This window comes from Uloborus diversus, chromosome 6, assembly GCF_026930045.1.
Source record: "Uloborus diversus isolate 005 chromosome 6, Udiv.v.3.1, whole genome shotgun sequence".
Lineage (NCBI taxonomy): Eukaryota > Metazoa > Arthropoda > Arachnida > Araneae > Uloboridae > Uloborus > Uloborus diversus.
The window spans coordinates 24,094,997-24,117,439 of record NC_072736.1 but is presented as its reverse complement, the minus strand read 5'-3'; the positions used below and the strand labels follow the sequence as shown (position 1 = coordinate 24,117,439).

The 22,443-nt window shown below is 30.6% G+C and overlaps 1 protein-coding gene across 1 annotated transcript in view; it reads left to right on the top strand.

Moving 5' to 3' along the window:
• The first annotated feature begins 8,530 nt into the window (after window positions 1-8,530).
• Window positions 8,531-22,443, top strand: part of LOC129223847 (chromodomain-helicase-DNA-binding protein 1-like) — a 68,813-nt gene continuing 54,900 nt past the window's right edge. The window contains exons 1-9 of the mRNA XM_054858211.1: window positions 8,531-8,673; window positions 8,812-8,948; window positions 10,312-10,534; window positions 10,613-10,713; window positions 11,351-11,532; window positions 13,545-13,672; window positions 15,379-15,595; window positions 17,024-17,113; window positions 22,018-22,208. Of these exons, the coding sequence (XP_054714186.1) occupies window positions 8,624-8,673; window positions 8,812-8,948; window positions 10,312-10,534; window positions 10,613-10,713; window positions 11,351-11,532; window positions 13,545-13,672; window positions 15,379-15,595; window positions 17,024-17,113; window positions 22,018-22,208 (1,319 nt within the window). The 5' untranslated portion in view covers window positions 8,531-8,623. The remainder of the gene's footprint in view (window positions 8,674-8,811; window positions 8,949-10,311; window positions 10,535-10,612; window positions 10,714-11,350; window positions 11,533-13,544; window positions 13,673-15,378; window positions 15,596-17,023; window positions 17,114-22,017; window positions 22,209-22,443) is intronic.

Sequence of the window (22,443 nt, the reverse complement as noted above, 5' to 3'; positions counted from 1 at the left end):
ATCACCGATTGAGAGTGATTGCTGACGAGATGAAATGTTTATGCCACAGCAAAGGGCGTCCACATACCAGAAAATTTCTCCATGCTGAAGTATTGAAATGCTATTTTGGCTATTTTTGAGTGAGTTAAGAGGTAGGGAATCGGGGTCTATCTCGAAACATTTTCGAAATTGAAGTCTTAAAACTTTTGGTTGTCTTTGGTGATGTGGGGAGGGGAGTTGCTCTTTCAATAGAAAAATTAATCTTAATCACAAACTTACACTGCCTTTAGTAAACACAATGATATGGGGGGGGGGGTATTCCGCCGCCCAGCCCAAATTATTTCCGTTTTTGAAATTTTAAAAGCTCTATTTTGATGGGCTATCTTTGGATGACTTAAGGGGGGAAAATGTAGGAAGCTTCTTTCAAAAAGTTTCCGAAATTAAAGTATTAAAACATTTAGGCGGTCATAAGTCATGTTTATATGTAAAGATGGTATTATTCCTAGAAAAAAATTTAGAAACTGAAGCCTTAAAAATTTAAATTTTGTACATTTATGGTGAACTCAGAGAAAGGGGTTCGGGAGTTCTCTTCCGAAAATTTTTTGATGCTGAAATATTTGAAACGCCACTTTAGGCTATATTTGAGTGCCTGGGGTAAGGACTCAGTTCCCCTATTTTTTTTTAAAATTATTATTTAATGAAGATTGGAAAGTGTACCTCGTTAAAAAAATATATCTATTTCACTGAAGCAGTTTTTTTATAGCTAATTTCACCACCTGCTATCTTATAAAAGGAATTCTTTTTCAAAGGAAGACTGTCAGGGGGAATTGTGCCAGTTCATTAACATTAGTCACCTACACCCTTCCCCCACCTTTCCTTCTTTTCTGGTTTGCTGGCGCTACCTTGGGTAGACTTTCCGATCAGAACTGATTTATAATGCAAAAGTGAAAGTCTTATGTCCCAAGCGATTTCATTGCTGCAATAAAATTGTTTACGATCGGCAAAAAACTAATTGCGGGAGCTGCAAACGTTTTTACCCCTAACTGTATCTAACATCGCCTAAAATTGCGTTTTTGGAACTTCAATTACGAAATATTGCCGAAAAGGGTTCCTAAACTCCATCCCTTCCACAATGCATTCAAAAAGCATATAGACGTTATGAAAGATAGAGTACAATTTCGTTTTTAAAGCCTCAACTTCGGAGAGAGTTCTGAGCGCACCCCCCTCCCCTTTCTCTAATATTTTTGAATGTTGCCCAATATTGCAATTTTGGGACTATCAGTTTGAGATAATTGATGTAAGAGTCCCTGAACTTTACCAAAATGTGTTTTTTGGACTTCCATTTAAAAAAAATTCCAAGGGAGAGCTCCCAAACCCCCTATTATTGGCCATTTTTAGGTTTTTTGGAACTACAATATCAAAACACTTAAATATTACAATTTAAAGGCTCAAAACTCAAATCAAATACAGATTCCAAAACTGACATTGTTAAAATCTACAACATTTATACACATAAAATTTTTCCTTAAGTACACATGGGGGGGGGGGGGCTGAAAATATGTTCCGTCCCTAACACATCACCAAACTTGCACCCATGTTATAGAGTAATGATATTGATTACAGAATTAAATGTTAGTGCTAACTTTTAAAATGCCCGATGCAGGTTGAGAGGGGGGAAGTATCTGAATCCATTACAAATTGAAATAATAGAATAGGTGTTTGAATATTTGATGCATGGAACTTGATCCATTTTTTTTTTTTTTTTTTCAATGATTATGTTTGTTTATATATCTATGAGTGTGTATGCTGTTTTGCTTATTTTCATTCTTATGTCTGTTAGGTGTATGCCTTTTGATTGTTATCTATAATGACTGAAAAATATTTGCAACACATTTATACATATTTTTAGCTTTGGGAAGAAAACCCTGAAGAGTTCGGAATAAGAAGGTCTGGTCGATCTCGCAAAGAACCAGAAAGATATAACATTGGAGAGGTATCTTTTTATTTCCATTTTTTCTTTCTGATCATTCAATATTACTTTTATATTCTTCAGTAAATTTAAAATAACTTCTTATATGTTGCTATTTGGATTATTTTTGTATTCCAATACAATTTTCCAATTATCTATTTATATCTAATTACTAATTCTAAAAGTATACACCAGGAAATAATAACAGCATTAATACTAAACTTATGAGGCTGTCAGAAAGCATGAAAATATATGTAAATCAGCACTCTTTGGAATGGATTACTCAATTGCCAAAAAAGCAAAATATTCCTGTAAGTTCCTTCTCAGTTTTCAGTTTTTTTTTCTTTGAGTTAATCAAGGAAGTTGACTTTTGAAAAAATAGCTCTACGAAGTAGTGTAAGAAGCTTTAATTTATTTTTACTAATGATGATACAGTAAAACCTTTAAAGTTGACCACCTTTGTAAGTTGACCACCTGTCTAAGTTGACCACTTTTGTCAGGAACGGAATTAGTCCTATCCTACATAATGGAGGAAAACCTCTGTAACTTGACCACCTGTCTATCTTGAGCACTAATATACACCAGCTTTGGTTTGGAGTATTGTAAAAAACCCTTTGTAAGTTGACCACTTGGCAAAAGAATTAAATTGTACTAAAAGTTTATTCAGTTATGCATCAAATAAGCAAATAGACATTTAAGAAAAAACCTATGAATATTTATGTTTCCATCGAAAAACATTGGGCTAATCTTAGGTAATGCGCCTAACTTGAATAAGGAGTTATTTTGTTGATAAGTAGATTACCATGGTTACAAATGTACAAGAAAAAATCAAATGAAGAATTTGAGTCACTTTTAACTTGTTATGAATTTTTAGGAATTGTTAATTTCAAGTAAGTAGTTTTTCATAAGCAATGAGACATTTTTTTTTTTTTTTATCGCTTTACAGAAATTTTAAATTTGTATGATACCTTACACGTCATTCTGGTAAATAATCTCTAAAAATATTTAAATAACTTTTTTTCTTATTGTTTTGAAGTAATGTTAAACAATGAAAGTGAGTTTAAAATATTCCAATTAGTTAAAAAATGAATGCATGGGGCAAGAAGTGACAAAAAAAAAAAAGTTTTCAGTACTACCCTGTACCCTCTATAAGTTGACCACTAAAGTACTGCACCGCAAGCGGTCAACTTACACAGGTTTCACTGTATTGATCAAGGTTACATTGCTTCAAAGGAAGCAGGCTTGTCCATTTGAAATCGATTACAGTCAAACCTCGTTATCGCGACACCTGGATTTCATGACACTCCGGATGTCATGTCACTTTTTAAGTTCCGAACTTATGCCATATAATTTTAATGTTAAGTGGCTTCGGATTTTACGACAGTTTTTTCCGTGCAACTCTGGTTACGACTACGCTTCGACGGCACTTCGAGCTGTGCAGACTGGATCAAATATTTCTTTGCAGTTGAAAAATTTTCAGTAAAATAATGAAGACATCTGGAAATGTTTGTTGTAGGAACTTTGGACAATGACAAGACATTTGACCACGCATGACGACACCTAGAGAATGGTGGGTGGCAAATAGATAAGTTCTGAAAGGTACAGGTTTCAGACTTTGACAAGAGGGACAATAGAAAAGAATTCAAAGCAGGTGGATTGTAATACTGAACAAAGGAAACAGCAAGAGAAGAGAATGACCATAGCTACGTTAAGCTGTATGTGATCACAACAAGCTTCTCCCATGAGAGAAAAAGAGATAAGGAGCTCCTCATTAGATCGAAAAGGAACACACAACTCTTAAAGTGAATAAAAGGATTAGAAAGAGTTTTTTCACCTTCGAAAAGTGGGGCTTAGCCGTCAATTTCTAATCAAATTGTGGACAAAAGTGAAGAGTTTTGAATTGGTTTATTTCTTGCTGGTAATTTCGTGGAAGAAGGAGTGTGACAAATGTTATTCAAAAATTTATCAAATATTTTATTGGAAAGTATTGTAGAATTGAAAAAAAAGAAAAAGAATAATAAGTGAAGGGAGTTTTTTTTTGAATAATTTTTGTTATAGTCACCAATAATTCAAAAAAATTTAAACAAAAAATAAAAAAACGAACTCTTTAGTATTTTTTAAAAATTTCTACAAAGCAAACTTCAGGAGAAAAGGAATAAAAGCTAAAACTTCAACTAGATTTGAAAGATTCTTCAAAATATGGAAAATGTTCAATTATCAAAATCTGCAGGAGAAGATCAATTCAATGCAGCATTGCATTTTTATAAATATGTATCAGGCTTGCAGTTAATTACGAGGGAATGTAATTGATTACGATTATGATTAAGATTATAATCTTCTAGCCAAACGTAATTACGATTACAGCAACTATCCGATTATGCAGAAAATCTAATCGATTACGATTATAATATGCCGATTATGATTGTGATTACGATTACAGACTTATAATATAATGTATATATATCACTCATTTGCATCAACAGCGTCACAGTTGAAAATTCTGATTTTTGATTTAGTATTAAAGAAATAATTGCAACTACCGAGTAGTATTAACTTAAAGATTATTTATTTTGTATTATTGTGCTGTTGCAGGAAAACAAATAATAACAAAATTATTTATTTTCATCTACCCAATTAATAGCAATATAGTACTTTCCATGTTTGAAATATGCTATTTCCGTTTTATTTAGGACTCTGAAGGCAGTGAGAGTGGTCGTAGAGGAAGTGATTCAAAATCAACTAAGAGAAGTAGAAGAAAAGAGTATGTAGTGTAAATTTTTTTTCTTTGCAAAATGAAGTGCTTTAATTCCCTACGAATTTTCCGCCAATTATTTGGCTAAAGAAAGTAAAATTTATGAAGTGAGATCATACAATGCCGCATGTCTGGGCATTTTTTTTCCTGAATGTCAAAATATTCAATCTTAGGATGAGCTTCCTAAGATTGCTTCGTAAAAATTTAATTGATAAAATTAAATGTTGACTGAAAATCAAATTTGTTTTTTGCCATGGTATTATTTGCTGTCACTTCGGATCAGAGGCGGCGATTTGAACTAAAAAGTGGAGAGGGGGGAGCAAAAAAAAAGACAACTAAAAGCCTTAGTACTACTTTTAGAGACAGCAAAAAAAATGTAAAAAAAAGAGGGGGGGGGGTACAAAATTTTGCTAGTGCTGGTTTTGAGAGCAGATGAGTAATACATAGCTGCCAAGTGCTCCGTTTTTCCCGGAGTTTCTCCGATTTTTATTGCGTACTCCGAAAATCCGATTTATTCCAAAAAACTCCGTTTTTTTGACTTTGCTTGTACACTTTTCGATTTCTAAGGAAAAAGAAGAAATTTCCCTATCCTGGAAGGTAGGAATTGTTCACAAACTCAAAAGAGGATTCAGTTTGATGCTCTGGAAGCATTAGTATCAGGATCAACACTGAGTGGAGCGTCGATTAATCGGAGAACATCGTTTTTTCATCGAGCATTTCAGCTACGTGCAAAACGTAGCCGCCATGTTTGGTCATTCATAAGATGGAAGTAGGCGATGCCTAAGCGCTTTCGTTTTCAAAGACAAAGCAAAATTGGGGTTTCTTTTAACTGCAAACTAGTGAAAATAAGCAAAATATGCTACAAAATGTTTTGTTTTTTTTTGGTTATTTTAAATAATTTTATTGAGAAATGAAGACAATTATACTATTTAAAGTTTCATCTTAACCCAATTGCTTTGGACACGGGTGTGCTAAACATTTTCAATTAAATTGTAGTTTCATGGGGATTTTTTATTTTAAAGATATTTTCATGCAACAAATTCAAAATTTTATATCTGAATTTTTGACTTAGTCGCCATATTTGGTCATTTGCGAGATTTAAGTACACAAGACTCTTAAAGTGGCCAAGTTTTCAAAATCGGAATTAGATGTTTATTGCAATGCAAACTATTGAAAATAATGCAAAATGGGCTTCTTCTTTTTTTTTTTTTTGGAAAATTCTTAATTTTTTTCTTGAAAAATGCAAAATTTTTTCTTCAGAATATTATTTTATCCTCATTGGTTTAGACGCTAATGTGCTAAAAACTGTCTATTTCATCTAAATTTTAGTTTTGTAAGGATTATTAATTATTTATAATTACTTTTAATGCAACAAATTCAAAAATCTATCATCTTAAATTTTTCGCATTGTTACCATGTTTGGTCATTTGCAAGATTTAAGTAGACAAGACTATTAATAGCCTAAGTTTCCGAAAACAGAATTGGTTGTTTGTCTCAATGCAAACTATTGGAAATAACAAAAGGCAAAAAAGTTAGTTTTTCTTTTCTTTTCTTTTTTTTTTTTTTTTTTTGAAAGGGAAATTTTATTTGTATTTGATCCTTTTTGCCTCGGAGGCTTTGTTATAAGCTGAAACTATTTCATCTAAAATGAAGGTTTCTGCTGACTTCTCTATTTATTTATTTATTTTTTTTTTTTTTAAATAAATCAGAAACCTATTTTAACTTGAATTTTCCATGTACAAAAAAAGTATTGAATAACTTTATTTTAGAATGTGCGAAGTCCTATTCATCTATTTTTTAAATGAAAGTTGTAATAACTGCCCATCCCCCCTCCAGTTTGTGTTTCAAAACTTAGCGACAGTGGTGGCCACTAAGTTTTTGGAGTCTAGTGGCCACTGGCCACTTAGAAGATTTCCGAGTCTTGACTTTTACTATGAAGTTGCTTTACTTCCAAGTATAAGAAGTAATTGTGTTTTATTATTATTATTTTTTTTTTTTAATCTTCAATATGTTCTTATGCAATGCATTTTCAATAGATGTCGGATATGTATAAAAGAATATTTTAAAGGGTTGCAGTTTTATTGAATCAAACAGTAATCATGTTTTTTTTACTTTTCAATATGTACCTACGTAATGGTGCTTTTTTAATGTAAAATAATTGTATTTTGAACTTGGTTGTAGTTTTGTTGAAAATCTAACATTAAAATTCAGAAACGCATTGTAATGGTGCTTAGATAGAAGCTTACGATACAGAAGGAAGGTTTAGCACAGGCCACGATTTGGTGCTCCTATTTTAACCCTCATTGCTCCTATTTTTTCCCTTGAGTGCTCCTATTTTTTTTATCTTGAGGTTGGCAGCTATGGTAATAATTGAAAAAAAAAAGAACCATAAAAGCTCTCGAATCGCTGCCACTGCTGCAGATTATATGAAGGGTTTTTCTTTTCAGACTTTAAAACTCTTTTATTTTAAAACCATATACATATTATGGTTTTAAAATAAAAGAGTTAAGTCTGAACATATACATATTATTTTATATAACATAAAAAATTTTAAATTAATAATTGTTTTTGCATTTCTTCAATGTTTGTTACTGAAGTAATCTAAGCTATTTTTTCAACAACTAATTGAATCATTTGAAATTGAGTTGTGTACATAAGTAAATATTTTTATTATTTTTAATAGTTGAAATGCCATATTCATTCATTAAAACCTAAGTTTTTTTATTAGATAATAGTTCAATATTACTGGTTGTTGAAAGATTTAAATTGTATTTAAGTACTTCATTATTTTTTTTAAACTAAATATTTGACATATTGCTTCTTTTCATTGCTTATGAAATTAACTAAGTTAAGTTTATGCTCTACTAAGTGCCTTATTCCTGGCCGTTTTGGTGCTCTTTATGGGCACTCAATCAGTTTCAGAAATTTTTAGTAACAATACTTGGTTTGTTTATGGGGGGAGGGGTCATTTTTTAGCATGACCCCCCCCCCTTTCCCCTTAAAATGGTAGTTTGTATCCCCTGGGAGGGAGGGCATAGTATTTAAATTTTAGAAAGCATGCTCTTAAGCAGTCTTGAGAATACTAATTGGATGCCTTACTTGTCAAATTGACTTACTCCATAAAACAAAAAGTAGAGAAAAGTTATAAAGAAGATAGTGTTATCCATAAGATTAAATAAGCCGTCGTGTTACATTTTCTGCCATCACATGGTCAGAAATGTACTGAACCTAAACTTTAATTTAAATTATTATGCTAAACATTGATACACAATCAAAGCAAAAATGAAGATTATTTAAAGTGGAGTTAATCAATTTGGCAATTGAGGCATCCAATTTGTGATCCCTGGGAATACTTTCTCACCTTTGCAACACTCAATTGTCGATTATCAAAGTATGTTTGCTGCTAAAGGAATTGGAATCATTCTTTATTGTTCTTCCTAATGAAGTTTAAGATGATTAATAATAAAAAGAAATTGAGATTGCATTCATCTTCTTTCTTTCGAAAACTTTTTCCGTTTTATTTTCCTTATAATTGTGTTTCCATGAGGGAATGAAATTAGAAAATGTTGTCCTTTAACTGAAATATTTCATCAGTGTCTTTGGTATGTGTATGTTTATATTTACCTATCAATATTGACAGATTTCAAACTTTCATATTTTCTTCCTTCTGTTCAGTAATTCTGGTTTTCTTAATTGACATTTTGATTTTTGAAAGGTCTCAAGATTGGAGAGATTCTGACAGTAGTGAAAGTGAAGATAGCTCATATGGTGCAAAAAGGTCCAGTAATCGGAATAAAAGCACAGTTTCTAAAAGTAAGAGGCCGGTGAAAAATGACAGAACAGATCGAAGTAAAAAGACTAAGCCAAAGACTAAGAGACAAAATTCTTCATCCAATGATGATGATGATTATTATGATTCTGATATGTCACGGGGAAAACAAGTTGCTTCGAGGGAAACAAGAAAAAAAGTCAGGTATGTTACATAAAGCTAGGCAATCGAGCTAATAATTGGTTTAAAATATATGCATCTGTCAAGATATTGCTTTTGCAAAAGTTATAACTTTTATGCAGTTTAATTAAACATTACTTTAAAAGATATCTTTTTTTTAAGTAATTACAAAGAGCAAAGTGGTGATGAGACTGATTCTGATGACTTGATTGAAGTGGAGTATGATGAAACAAAGTTGGAAGAAGAAGCAGCTGAAAGTATTGAAAAAGTTCTTGATCACAGAATAGGGAAAAAAGGAGGTAAATCTTAGTTAATCTTAGAAGGGGTAACTCTTTCCCTTAAATTAAAATGTTTAGCTAGTTGTTACTCCTAATTTTTCATTTAATCATCTTGATTTTCTTGCTCTCAAGTTGGACTTGGAAAAGGTTAGAAATAATTTAATTATTTTAATAACTGAATAAACCATAATAAGTTTTTTAAATTCAATTGCAATTTTAGCAAGAAAATTCTATTCTCTCCAGTTGGAATTTTGTAATGAGTTTTTCTCATATAATGTGTTCTCCATAGTCTTGTGCATGATGTTATTTATCGATGATGAATATATTGATTGACTATGACCAATGCAAATACTAATGATAGAACTTTGCCAATTTTAATTTGGATGAATGCATTGATTATATTGAATTTTTTACATCGTCTCATTTTATTGTATGTTATTATTTAAGTAATCAAGTCCTTCATCCAAATAATTGCTTTAATTTCTTATTTTAAAATTGTTTTAATCATAATGATAGAAGACCTGCTTTAAATTATTGATATAAATCTGGGATGGCAAACTTTTTCTAAGAAAGCGTTAAAAAGTATCTTGTAACTAAAAACCACATGTCAGTTTAAAAAAAAGCATTCAAAGGACCTTTGCATTTCCAAAAAAAGTGTTTGGTATATATTTTAAGTAAAAATAAATTTTAACTTTTTACAATGGTTTGTTTAAAATTAGCACTATTAGGGAGAAAATAAATACAGAGTTATCAAATTTAATGTGACACTTGTCTTTTGGACGATATTTTATTTGTACTTGGTCTGATGTTTGAAACTTTTATCGTACACATGAGACGGGCAAGTCGATGTCAACACCATTTCTGTACTCATGGAAATTCATCAGCGCAAAAACTATTCACAAATATTGATTAATGCAAATATTGTCGGAAAAAAATTCTTGCTTGCTTTTTATTCAATATTGGTGAGTTAGGCAATAAATTCCATTAGGCTTAAATAATATTTTAAGTATTTGTTGCAATATATTCATCACAATTACCCAGATCCTGCACTTGCTTTCTAAGTTTATATTAAGTTTTTCAAATTAATTTTTCTCTCAACATTATTTTGAAATTCAACTGTTCCTGAAATAAATTAGATATGTTAATTGCAGAGAGAAGTAGTGGTAAAAAAACTGGCAAAAGTGGATGCAAAAGAGATGAAAGTTTTTCTTCAACTACTTTTAGTCTAAAATGTCTCATATGTTACTTATTTATATTATTTTCTTTTCTCCACGTTAAGCATTATTACCATTACAGTGTTTCATTTAAGAATTTTTGAAAGCATTTGTGTGAAATTTTTTAATTGGATTCTATTTTTAATTTCAATATTTTTTCTTCATTATAGCCACTGGTGCATCAACTACAGTTTATGCTGTGGATGATTTTGGTAACCCAAATGATGGAGTTGAAAACGCCACAGAAACTGAAGAACAGTTTCTTATTAAATGGAAAGGTTGGTCATACCTTCATAATACATGGGAATCTGAAGCAACGCTTAAAGAACAAAAAGCTCAAGGCATGAAGAAACTTGAAAACTACATTAAGAAGCAAGAAGAACTCAGAGAATGGTTTGTAGTAAAAATTATCACTTCCTAAGATGTTTCTATGGATAACTTCGTATTCTTATTCTTTTTTGCCCTTCTCAGGAAATCATATGCATCTAAAGAAGATCTAGAATACTATGAATGCCAACAAGATCTTTCAAGTGATGTTCATCAACAGCACATGGAAATGGATAGGATTATAGGTATAATTTAGGATTTCGGAATCACATTACCTTTCAAAAATGTCAGTTTGGTATCCTGAATTGGGGAAAAATAATAAATATGTTCTAAGTTGACATCTTCTGTTTGCGCATAAGGCTGAAAATTTGAAAAAATATGCTAAAAATTGAATTTTTCAAAAATAATAAAATTAGTTTTTTGTATTTTTCATAGTGCATCAGCTATAAATTGCCAGTATATTGCTTAATTTGAGCCTAAAAAATATTTTACAGCTTTTACATAAGAGAAACATTACTGCTACTATGTTCAGTCTGGCTGTTTTATGATATTTATAATTATAATAATTTATAATTACAAATGACTTTAAACTAGCTAATCTAGATTTGGTTACGCAGGTCTCCTCACTCCTTGGACATACTTTATAAACCATGATTTTCACCTAGTTATGCCTGTTCTAATTATTTGTGCTTTATCAAACAATATATTTGGCTAATAATGAATTTTAACTGCTGTCTATTTACTTCAAAGAAATGTATTTAGGAAAGAATGCTTTATGCATATTACTATATAAAATAGCAGCAAAATGTTAGTAAAAATAATATTATACAGCTTTTTTTAATGTTATTTTTTAAATTGTATTTTATTTATTTATTTATTTAGCCCATGGACCATCCAAAAGTGGAGATGGAACTGAAACAGAATATTTTTGCAAATGGGCTGGTTTACCATATTCGGAATGCACATGGGAAGAAGGTAGCTTAATATCTAAGAAATTTCAGCATAAAATAGATGATTATTTTGCTCGACAAAAAAATCAAAAGATTCCAAGTAAAGTGTGTAAAGTAAGTTTGTTGATTTTCAAAATTGTCTCATATTTTGTTAATTGTTTATTAAAGTGTTTGCAAATATTTTCGTTTTGTACACAGTAAAAACTTTTCAACTGCCAAGACCATTTATGTTTTTCCTTATTTATGTGTTTATTTTAATGGGTATGTTATTTTACAAGTTAATATATTGTAATAAACTTCCCTATGTTGTTTTCAAGTATTGTAAGTTTTAGCTGTAACAAATCTATCAATTAAGCCTCACTGTATAGTTGTTAGGCAGTAAAACTGAAAATTTATCAGAAAAGAGCATATTATGCACTCATAACATGACATCAGACTATTTTGTGTTAGATTTTAAATAAACTTCAGGGAAAGGAATAAAACTCAGCTGTGCATGCAAAGAACTTATCTATCCTTTATAGATTGAAGGAGGATTTATGGAATTTTGCATGGAGGAAAGGGGTGTAGTTTCTGGAATAAAATTGAATCTATGTACCAAAACCTACCATTTTTTCCTGAATATCTGATCAAAAACCAAAATTTTCCATTTTTCTATCCAACTGATCTTTTCTCCAACTTTTTTCTTCCACAAAGAATATACAATGGAGCCTCGTTTGTCTGGATCAAATTTCTTGCTCAAAAAATGTTCACATAGATAGAACTTAACTATAAGTATGGCAGACGTTTGTTTTTTATTTTGTATAAATGCAAGCACAACTGCTGCATATACAGTATAACTTCGATTTAACGATTTCCTCAATTTAATGATGCATTTCACTAGTCAGGATTTGACTGCCTTAAATGTCTACGCCGCTCGATTTAACGATATCCTTGATTTAACAATAACATTTTCCCATCCCGTCCCTTGACAATCGTTAAATCCGGGTTACACTGTATTCTATCACATAAAATATATAGTAATCTAACAAACACAGCTGCTGCTGAAATACAACGATAAAGCACTAGATTGACCATGCTTTATTCAAACAACACACATGTTTGGTTCAATCCTTCGTTAAGAAATTTTATGAAAAAGCTGTTTTGGTATTTTTTTTTTATGTCTTTCAAACAATTAACTAATTTTGCTACAAAATATGGTTTTTTGTGTTAATGAATGGTAATTCTGCTAAGACTTGCCCTGTAGACCCAAATTTCCTGGATTATCCAAGTTTTTGATCATCCAGATTATCTTTGGTCTCAGTTAAGTCTGGATAAAGCATTCTCAATTGCAATAATGATTAAGGCTTATGCTAGGACGCAAGATTGCACAATCCTCTCAATACTTTCCCCAGAGCCCACTCCAACAAATCCATTTATACCCTGTTCTTAAAAAAGTTCCACCTTACATTTTGGGTCAAAGTAAGAAACCAAATTCAACCTTGAAATTTAAAGGGTTCCCACAGGCCCATCTAAAGGCCATATTTAGTAATCAAAAGCCCTAAGAATTAATTAAGGGTCCCCCCCCCCTTTTTTTATTTGTGTCACTCTGTGTCAAATCAACATTCTCAACCTGACTTTTCAGATTTTAATGGAACTTTCAGAAACCTTACTCTTGAGATCTTAAATGTATGTATGTTCTTAAAATCTGTCATTCATAAGTGCATAGAATCAACACTTGCCAGCAGTGTTTTAAAGCGTTTAATTCAAACCAAGCCTCTAGACTAGAATACCCCCTTAAAGCACTACTGTCAAGTAAAAAAAGTACTTTTTAGCACATTTAAAAATTCATCAATTATGAATGATAAATTTAAAAAAAAACTACATATAAATAAATTTAAGACATTAAAGAGAATTGGTGTGCACACACCATGGGTATTAAGTGGCCCTAAATAGTTTTAAAATGTGCTGTAAAAAGGCCATATAAAGGCGCTAATAATATAATATTGTAACAATATATATTCAAGTTTTTTTTTTTTTTTTTTTTTCAATTATTATTATTATTATTTCCTTTAAAAAATTTTGCAAAATAAGTTGAAAAATCCCTTTGTATGCAATTATTCACTCATCTTTCTCTCTTAAATTTGTAGGTTCTAAAATATCGTCCAAAATTTATTCCTCTGAAAACTCAACCTAAATACGTTGGTGGTCCGGATAGCTTAGAGCTTAGAGATTATCAGCTTGATGGACTTAATTGGCTAGCTAATTCTTGGAGCAAGTAAGAATTTTTTTAATTGTTTATTTGAAGGCTTTGATGTTTAAATAAGCTAATTCAATGTATAATATGTATTTTACAAATGATATTATACTTAAAATTTGTAAATTTTGTTATCCTTATTCATACTTTTGAAATCAATTGTGTGGCAGATATGAAAATTTTACTGCTAAGTTAAATATTATTAAGTATTAAATATTTCCATCAAAAGTGATTGAGATATATTCCAGCTTGATGAAATGCTTTCTACCTCGAAGGAAACTGAAATACTCTTTTCATCTTCGTCGTGTTTAACTGTGAAACTTTAATTTTGCATATAATGAAACTTTTTTTAAAACAATATGGCTTGTCTTTCTCAGTTGGTGTAATTGAGACACATTTTTTTTCTTGAATTTATTTCTATCATAATATGTAAAATGCTGTTCTTTAAAAAGCATAACATTTTATTTGAAGTTTTTGGCAGAACAATTATCTCTTTTCTTTTCTACTGAAGTCAACAATAGCTATGTTCTTGGCTATTAAGACAAAGGAAAACTTGTAATAAAATGTCCATGAAAATAATGAATGACATTGACAAATCAATAGTTATGTATCCTAATCAAAAACTTAAAAATCGTGTCCTAAATGTACCAATTGAAAAAAATCTTCAAGAGCTTTAAAAACATAAAGTGATTGCATAGTATTGCCAAATTAGTAGTTCTGACATCACTTTGATCAGCTAAAGTAACAAATACTGGGATTGTAAAGTCAGACCAAACAACGTAAGTAGAAGCACAAATTTATTGCTGTAATTTATAAATTTGTGCTTCTACTTACGTTGTTTGGTCTGACTTTACTATTCAGCACAAAGGTATTTATTTATCTTAAATACTGGGATTGCCAAATTTGCCCTATACAGTGGTCCTTCACTACATCAGTGTTTTTTCTAGTTTTTTTTTTTTTTTTTTTCAAATATAGTAATTAGCCTTTTTTATGCGCTCGTGTAAACATTTTTCTACAAAAGAATAACAAAGTATATGTCTTTTAAGTAAGGTCTGAGGGGCTAGTTATACTAGTGTAGGGAGTGGAGGTATAAAAGCGCCTAAGAAAGTGTAGGTAATCGCTATCTCATTTTAACTGTAAAGCACTAACTGGAAAGTATAAATCACTGTATTATTACTAGGGGATAAATATATCTGTAAATGATATTCAGCAATGTACTAGCTTTTTAAGTTGCATACGTAAATGTAGAGGGGAAGAACGGGGGCTCCTACGGCCACTAATGGGCAATTGATTCATCATCAAACAAGTTGAGGTTTTTTTCATAGACTAGTAGTAGTGTGTAAGAACTGCATGTATATGTAGTTTATTTTCCAATAATTAACAATGTGATATCTATTACGTCTAATATATCTAATTTTCTCATATTTTGTGCAATATATTAAGTAATGGTGGCTAAGGGTGCTGTTTTGTCTAGGGGGCGCTCTAACTATGATAAAAACCTATTTAAATTACCGTAAGTTTTATGCACTCTAATTAGAAAAATATATACAGAATCCTACTTCCCGTAAATTCACTTATCGTGGTAAAATCTCGGCTGTATATGTAGAATGAACCAAATCGCTACTCTCCAATAACCATAAACCCATTGCATCACCCATGTACCCTTATTTTATACTCAAGCTGTTTGTATAAATAATTTTAACTTTATTGCCTCTTTTTTGTTTTAGGGAAAACAGCGTGATTTTAGCTGATGAAATGGGATTAGGGAAAACAATACAGACTATAAGCTTCCTGAATTATCTCTTTTCTCAACATAACTTATATGGACCTTTCCTATTAGTTGTTCCATTATCGACTATGACTTCGTGGCAAAGAGAATTTGAGCAATGGGCCCCAGAAATGAATGTTGTTACCTATGTTGGTGATGTAAATAGTCGAAATATGGTGAGTTTTTACTTTTCAATCATTTTAATATGCTGTACCTGCTGTGTTTATCATCTTTGAAAGATCGGTAAATTTCCCTAAGTTACATAGGTATAAGTCATGATATAAAAAAGCTCAAGCGTGAAAAAGTTTTGCTCTTTCGTGCCCCAACCCCTACTTTGGTGTTGTTTAAGAAAAATACCTATGCTACTGGGAAATAGGGGAATTCTCAGGGAAGTTCTATTTTCTGGAAAATATCAGTTAATATGCGCTAATATCAGGGATTTTTTTTTTATCGCTTGCAATCGCACCCTAAAAGCAGCCCCAGACCAGTCTTCCTATCCCCCTTTGACTTCTGCAAATCACATCTAAACGCCATTTTGTTTCTTATCGTGTTTCTTACTGCAGAGCATTTGACTAAGTTCAGCTGCTCAGTTTGTTTCTGTGCACATTGCAACATAATTGAAAATGTAATTTTAAACAGAAGCAAAAAGAAGAGCAAAAAAGAAGGGATTATGCAAAATAAATGAAATTAAATCAGCTCTGAAATGAAAAAAAAAAAAAAGAATCATCTTTAACCCAAAGCAGCAAGAGAAGAGCTGTTTGCTTCTCAGAAACTAAGAAAAGTTCTGGAAAGAAAAAGTACTATTTTCATTTTGTTACAATCAAAGTTTCTGATTTTTCAAATTTGTTTTCTCAGTTATTTTCTATTGTCAATACTTTTGAGTGGATATTTATGCTTTGTGTTTACAAAGAAAAAAGAAAGAGTTGATAATTTTTCAATAAGTTAAATCTAGTCCTGATTTAAAAAAAAAAGTAAATAAATAAAAACAAGATTAAATATGTAATTGAATAGCATAAAATATATGTTCAATATATACATCATCTTGCTCTTTACTTCACAATTTCAAGCTTTATTACGTTGATTTCAAAAATATCTTTTAAGGTTACAGAGTTTACACTGAGATTTTTTTGAAAATATCTTAAACTTAACATAAACGTAAATCACTGGGCCTGTGTTAACGAGTGACTCTCAGAATTACACCGCTAGATGATACCACTGCTAGGAATGCAGATAACTGCTTGCATGAATTAACTCTAGTGATACATTTATCTGAGCTAAACATAATTTTTTAGGTATTTTATTTATTACAGTTGACTCTCTGTTTAACAACGCTCTATTTAAAGATGGTTAATCATGGTCCTGGATGCTCCACTGTAGTTTTAGAAGCATTCTATTTAAGGACGCATTCTACTTAAGGACGATTTTTTGTGGTCCCTTGAAAGTCGTTAAATAGAGAGCTGACTGTATATTAAGAAGAAAAAAGGAAACTTTTATTCTAGTATGTCTGAAGAATTACTTAGCATTCTTTAGATAATAGTACCATACTGAAAATTTTCAACTAATTTTTCTCAAAGTATATAAAATTATAAATTTTACTTTTTTAGATTAGGCAATACGAATGGTGTCACCCAGGAAATAAAAGACTTAAATTCAATGTACTTCTGACTACATATGAGTTGTTATTAAAAGACAAGGTGAGTGCAAAGCTTCCTTTCAATTTTTAAAATGTTGTAGAACCCAATCGCATCTTGCCTTGAGAAATATTGAATTGTTTCCCATCCCTATTATTTATTGGTAAAAGCCTAGAAGATCAGTCAAATGAAAAAATTAATTTGAAAAAAAAAAGTCTCTTTGTATCTTTTTTAAACACCAACAATGTTGGAATAATAATGTTTATATAATTTTGCAAAGTATTAGATAGCATCTGGAAAAGTTAACTAAAAAATAAATAATTACGGGAAATTGATGAATAATAAATCAGACATTTATATATGTACTTAAAACAGTAAAATGAAATCATTTTAAATTTTAGAAAAGTTTTGTACAAAAATCTGTATTTGCTTAAGTTTGAATTTTCTGTTGAGTATGTTTATAATTTGAGTCAGTGAAAAGCAAAGGGATATAAGTGGACATTTACAAATTTTGAGTAAAACACGTTTAAAGTTACGGGCCTAGCTAGACTTTCATTGAAAAGTTTTTCTAAATCATGCTGTATAGCAGCACATGCCTGGACTAATAGTACTATTTTTTGCCCCAAGACAGAAGACAGATTCACCTACAGGGTTCGTACTTCCTTAAAAAACCCTTAAGAAACCCTTAATTTCATCAAGCAAAATTAAGGTCCCTAAAAAACCCTTAAAAAGTCCTTAATTTTCTGAAAATTTCCTTAATATTTTAACCACTGTATCAAGTTTGGTCCCCTTTTTCTTATTTTTTTCGTTTTTACCCCTTCAAATCTTTATAATCCGCGATATGTGCCGAAAACGTATGTTTTGGAGACATGCCGACCACGTTAAACACGTGCTTCGCCGAAAATTGCTTGCCTTGTTTGAGATTGCAATCTTTTTGCATCCTGCAAATATTTCAATCTTTTTAAATGTTGGAAGGTTTTTTTACAATATGCTACTTTATATCTGTTTATTTTTTTCATTATTTCAATAATATTTTTATTTCTTAAATTTATTTTAGAAAAAATGCAAAAGACTATCGAAAAAATATGGTCCAACTCCCAGTCTCTGATTGTATTTAAACTTGTCATGGTTACTATTTTTATGTATTTGAAAAAGCTTTCAATATATTTATGGTGAATCTCTAAAAGTTTTGGTTAGGCTTTACAGCCTGTAAAATTTTTTGGAATTTAAAGATTAAATAAAGCAACTTCAGTTTTTTTTTTTTTAAATCGTGAAATAATATGAAGTTTTTTAAACCAAACTATGAGTTCCATTGCAAGGAAAAAGGATAATCAATTATATATATATATATATATATATATATATATATATATATATATATATATATATATATAAATATTTATATTATTGAGTGATACAGCCAAGATTGAACTCTGGCTCCATCAACCGCTTTATTCAAGGACTCAGGAGTTAGAAATTGCTTTCTCTCTTTCAAAATTTAAATTTATATAGAAATAAACAAACTTGCGAGAAATAGTATGATATAGCAAATTTGTTCGAAATAGGATTTTAGTAACAATAACAGATCAAAAGCAATAATAACAAAACACTAGTTTAAATATCTTGAAGAAAAAAGATTTTAGTTATTTTCCTTCAATTTGCCTCTCATTCTAATCATGTATGCTAAATGATAATGCTTTAATATGCAACTAATTTTCTACAGCTATCCCCATTTTCCTAATCTTTTTTTATGACTGAAATTTGAGAATTAAATGTTATTTTTTAAGAACAATATGTGCTATCTATTATATTAATTACTACCCAATCATTTCAAGCCTAATTAATAAGGAAAAACTTTCGTATTATGTTTGAAACTGGTTAATTCGCCATTTTTTGTTGAATTTTGGAATGTCATGGACTCAAAGGGCACTCATGATCTCATCTCATTTCTGCTTGATTTTAAGAACTCTTTTTTCTTGGGGGGGGGGGGGGGGGGGGGTTCTCCATTTTCCTCTTGGATCACTATGATGTGAAATTTTAAAATTTTATTCACTGATAATGGGACATCCCAGTTGATTGGGCCTCTCCCTGCTTTTTGGAAACTGATGCACTTGTGCATGTGTATATATATAATATGTGTATCATATACTTTGCCCCCCCCCCCCCCCGGGAAAACTTTAAAATGGTATACGCAAAGCTATCTAGTTATTTTCCCGATAAGTCCTTTTTTTTTGAGAGAGAGTCCTTAAAAAGTCCTTAATTTTTACTTTTAAAAATGAGTATGAACCCTGACCTACCATTTGTACTGGTTATCTCCAATTTTTTAATTTTGACTCTTACATCCCTTTGCTTCTCACTGCCTCAAATGTAGTTTTGAGGTAAATTTGAATTTTCTAAATATATTAATTACACCGTTCACAGTCGTGTTTTCTTTCTGTCCCATTCATTATGAATCAATCTGTATATAATTTCTAAAACTAGTTGGTAAGGTATGAAATAATTCATAGTTAACAGATTTCCTAAGCACTCCATAGAATACCAAATGAGAAACCAGCAATCTATGAAATCCATCTATTATTAGTTTCAACTATCACTTGAAATGTAATGAAAAGTGTTTGTTAGCTCTTTCCTACTTACACATTTTTGAAATGTGTCATACTTGCCTGTAGTACAGATAAATTGAATGTCATATTATGTCATTATTAAATGAAATAACATTTTTTACAAGGGTTCGTACGCTCCCGGAAAACCTAGAATTGCAGGGAAAATGACATAGTTAAAAATGCCAGGGAATTTTCCAATTTTGCCCCAAAAATATATTTTTTTTTTCCAGGGAATGTTGTACTATGAGATATTATCTTCGTGAAAATCGATGTTTTCTGAAAAAACATTTTGAGGCATAATAATGCTCGCAATAAAAAAGTGGCAACCAAAAAAAAACTTCTGCTGTCGCCATTTTTGTCCCTCAATAGTTCCCAAGAAAAAAGTCCTTGGATGAACAGGAATTATGCACAAACTCAACAGGGGCCTGAGGATGGGAGTTTCGATAGGGGAAAATTGTCTTTTGATCGGAAATTCTTTTTAGTTACGTGTGAAACGTAGGCGCCATTTTTGTTCATTCACAAGATGGAATTAGACACAATGCTTAAATACCTGTTTCCAAGAATGAAGCAGAATTGGAGGTTTTCTTCAATTTCAAACCAATAAAAATAATGCAAAATGTGCTGCAAATTACTTCTTTTTTTGAACATGTAATTTTCTTGAGAAGTGAAAAATTTTACTTTTAAAACTTAATCTTATCTTCATTGCCTTGGACGTAAATGTGCTAAAAACTTTTCAACTGAATTGTAGTTTTATGAAGATTTATTATTTTAAAATTGTTTTCATGCTATAAATTCAAAAAATTATTTCTTAATTTTTGGTGTAGCCGCCGTATTTGGTCATTCCCAAGATTGCAGTATACAAAAGTTTTAAGTGCTTAGATTTCCGAAAAACGGCATTGGATGTTTATTGCAATGCAAACCATTTATAACAACAGAAAATGTGCCCTTTTTTCCGGATAATTCGTGATTCTTTTCTGGAAAAATGCGAAATTTTATCTTCAGAACATTTTTTGATTCTGATTGATTTAGATAATACTATGCTAAAAACTGACTATTTTGTCTTAATTGTAGTTTTTTAAGGATTGTTAGTTATTTATAACTATTTTTTTGCTACAAATTCAAAAATCTACTTATTATCTTAAATTTTTCACTTTGTTGCCATATTTGGTCATTTTCAAGATGGAAGTAGACATAAATTTACAAAAACAGACTACAGCAAAGTGCTAATATGCATGACACGTGGCATCAAAGAAACGCTAAAATAAGTTGAAAGTACTTTGTTTTCAACAAGTAGTAAGCAAATGAAAACAATTTTGAACAGAATATTTTTTTTAAAAAAACCTAAACTTTGAGAGAATAAAGAAATTTTTTTTAAAAATTTAAATGGGGAAAAGTTTCAGTTCTTACGCTTTGCAAACAATTTTGATTATTTTGAAATTATTGCTATCTAATCTTAATTTTGAATGGGACGAGTAACCTGGAAGTTTCTAAAAAATAACCTGGAAAAGTCAGGAAATTTTTTAAATCACAAGTGTATGAACCGTGCATATATATAATGCCTCGCTGCAAGAAGAAGACAGCTCTACTTTCTAAAAACTGTTTAAAAATTTCAAATTTGTGTTTATATTTTATATTATGGTTGAATTTTGGCTGTGTAAAACAAATTTAATGACATTTTAATAAAATATGATATTTATTAAAATTAATTGTTATATCTTGAAATTATCCTGCTCTTGCCACAAGTACATGTACTTGCTAACTGTGCTGTTTAAGCAGGAGACTCCTGTTTTTCTGTACTTACTCCTGATATATTGCTTACTTATATTTCTCTCTCTTAAAAAAAAAGAAAAAAAAAAGTGTTTTACTTAGGTTCAAATAGTGGTTCCCAGCCTTGTTTGATCCATTGTACAGAATAAAAGACTAAAAATTTTCATTATATATCATATAGGAGGGGCTTGCTGCAAAAAGGAGGTAGCTCCAAATTTCAATTTTCAAAAGGTCCGCTATAAAGCTCAGCACCAAATGACAATTTTTTTTTAAAATTTTTTATAACTTCTCTTGTATAACTACTGAGAAGCCATACAAGGAGAGTTATTAAAGTATAAGAATGGAATAAAATGGGATAGTGTTTAAGCTCGAATTTAAACCTTTTCAAACATTGAAATTGGATAAAAATACCTAATTTTTGCAGCAAGCCCTTCATATGTGAAATACAAAACTGATACACAAAAAATGGAGTTGTCCCCTTGCACCGAGGTCTTCAATTATCTGGTTACAATTTAGTTTTTCTATTACTGACGTGCCTCTTAACAGAAAAATTAACTGATTTTTTTATTTTCCTTTTAAATTTATGTATGTGTGTAGATGTTCCTATCAGCAATTAGTTGGGCTGTTCTTGGTGTTGATGAAGCTCATCGTCTCAAAAATGATGACTCCTTATTATATAAATCCTTATTTGAATTTGATACAAATCACCGATTATTAATTACTGGTACACCTCTTCAGAATTCTCTGCGAGAATTATGGGCGCTTCTTCATTTCATCATGCCTCATAAGTAAGTAGTCCTGTTTTAACTGATGATTTCTCCTATAATAATAATTATTGAAATTTCTGACTCCATCCAAAAATAATCAAGAAGATAGTTTTTAGTTATTTTTGCAGGACTATCAGAGGTGATAAATATCAAAAAATATTAAGTAAAAAGTCCATTAAAGTTGTATTTCATATTTGTTTAGTAGTTATTTAGCTTTCATTATTGACCCATTATGTTTGTTCTGTTTGAATGTCAT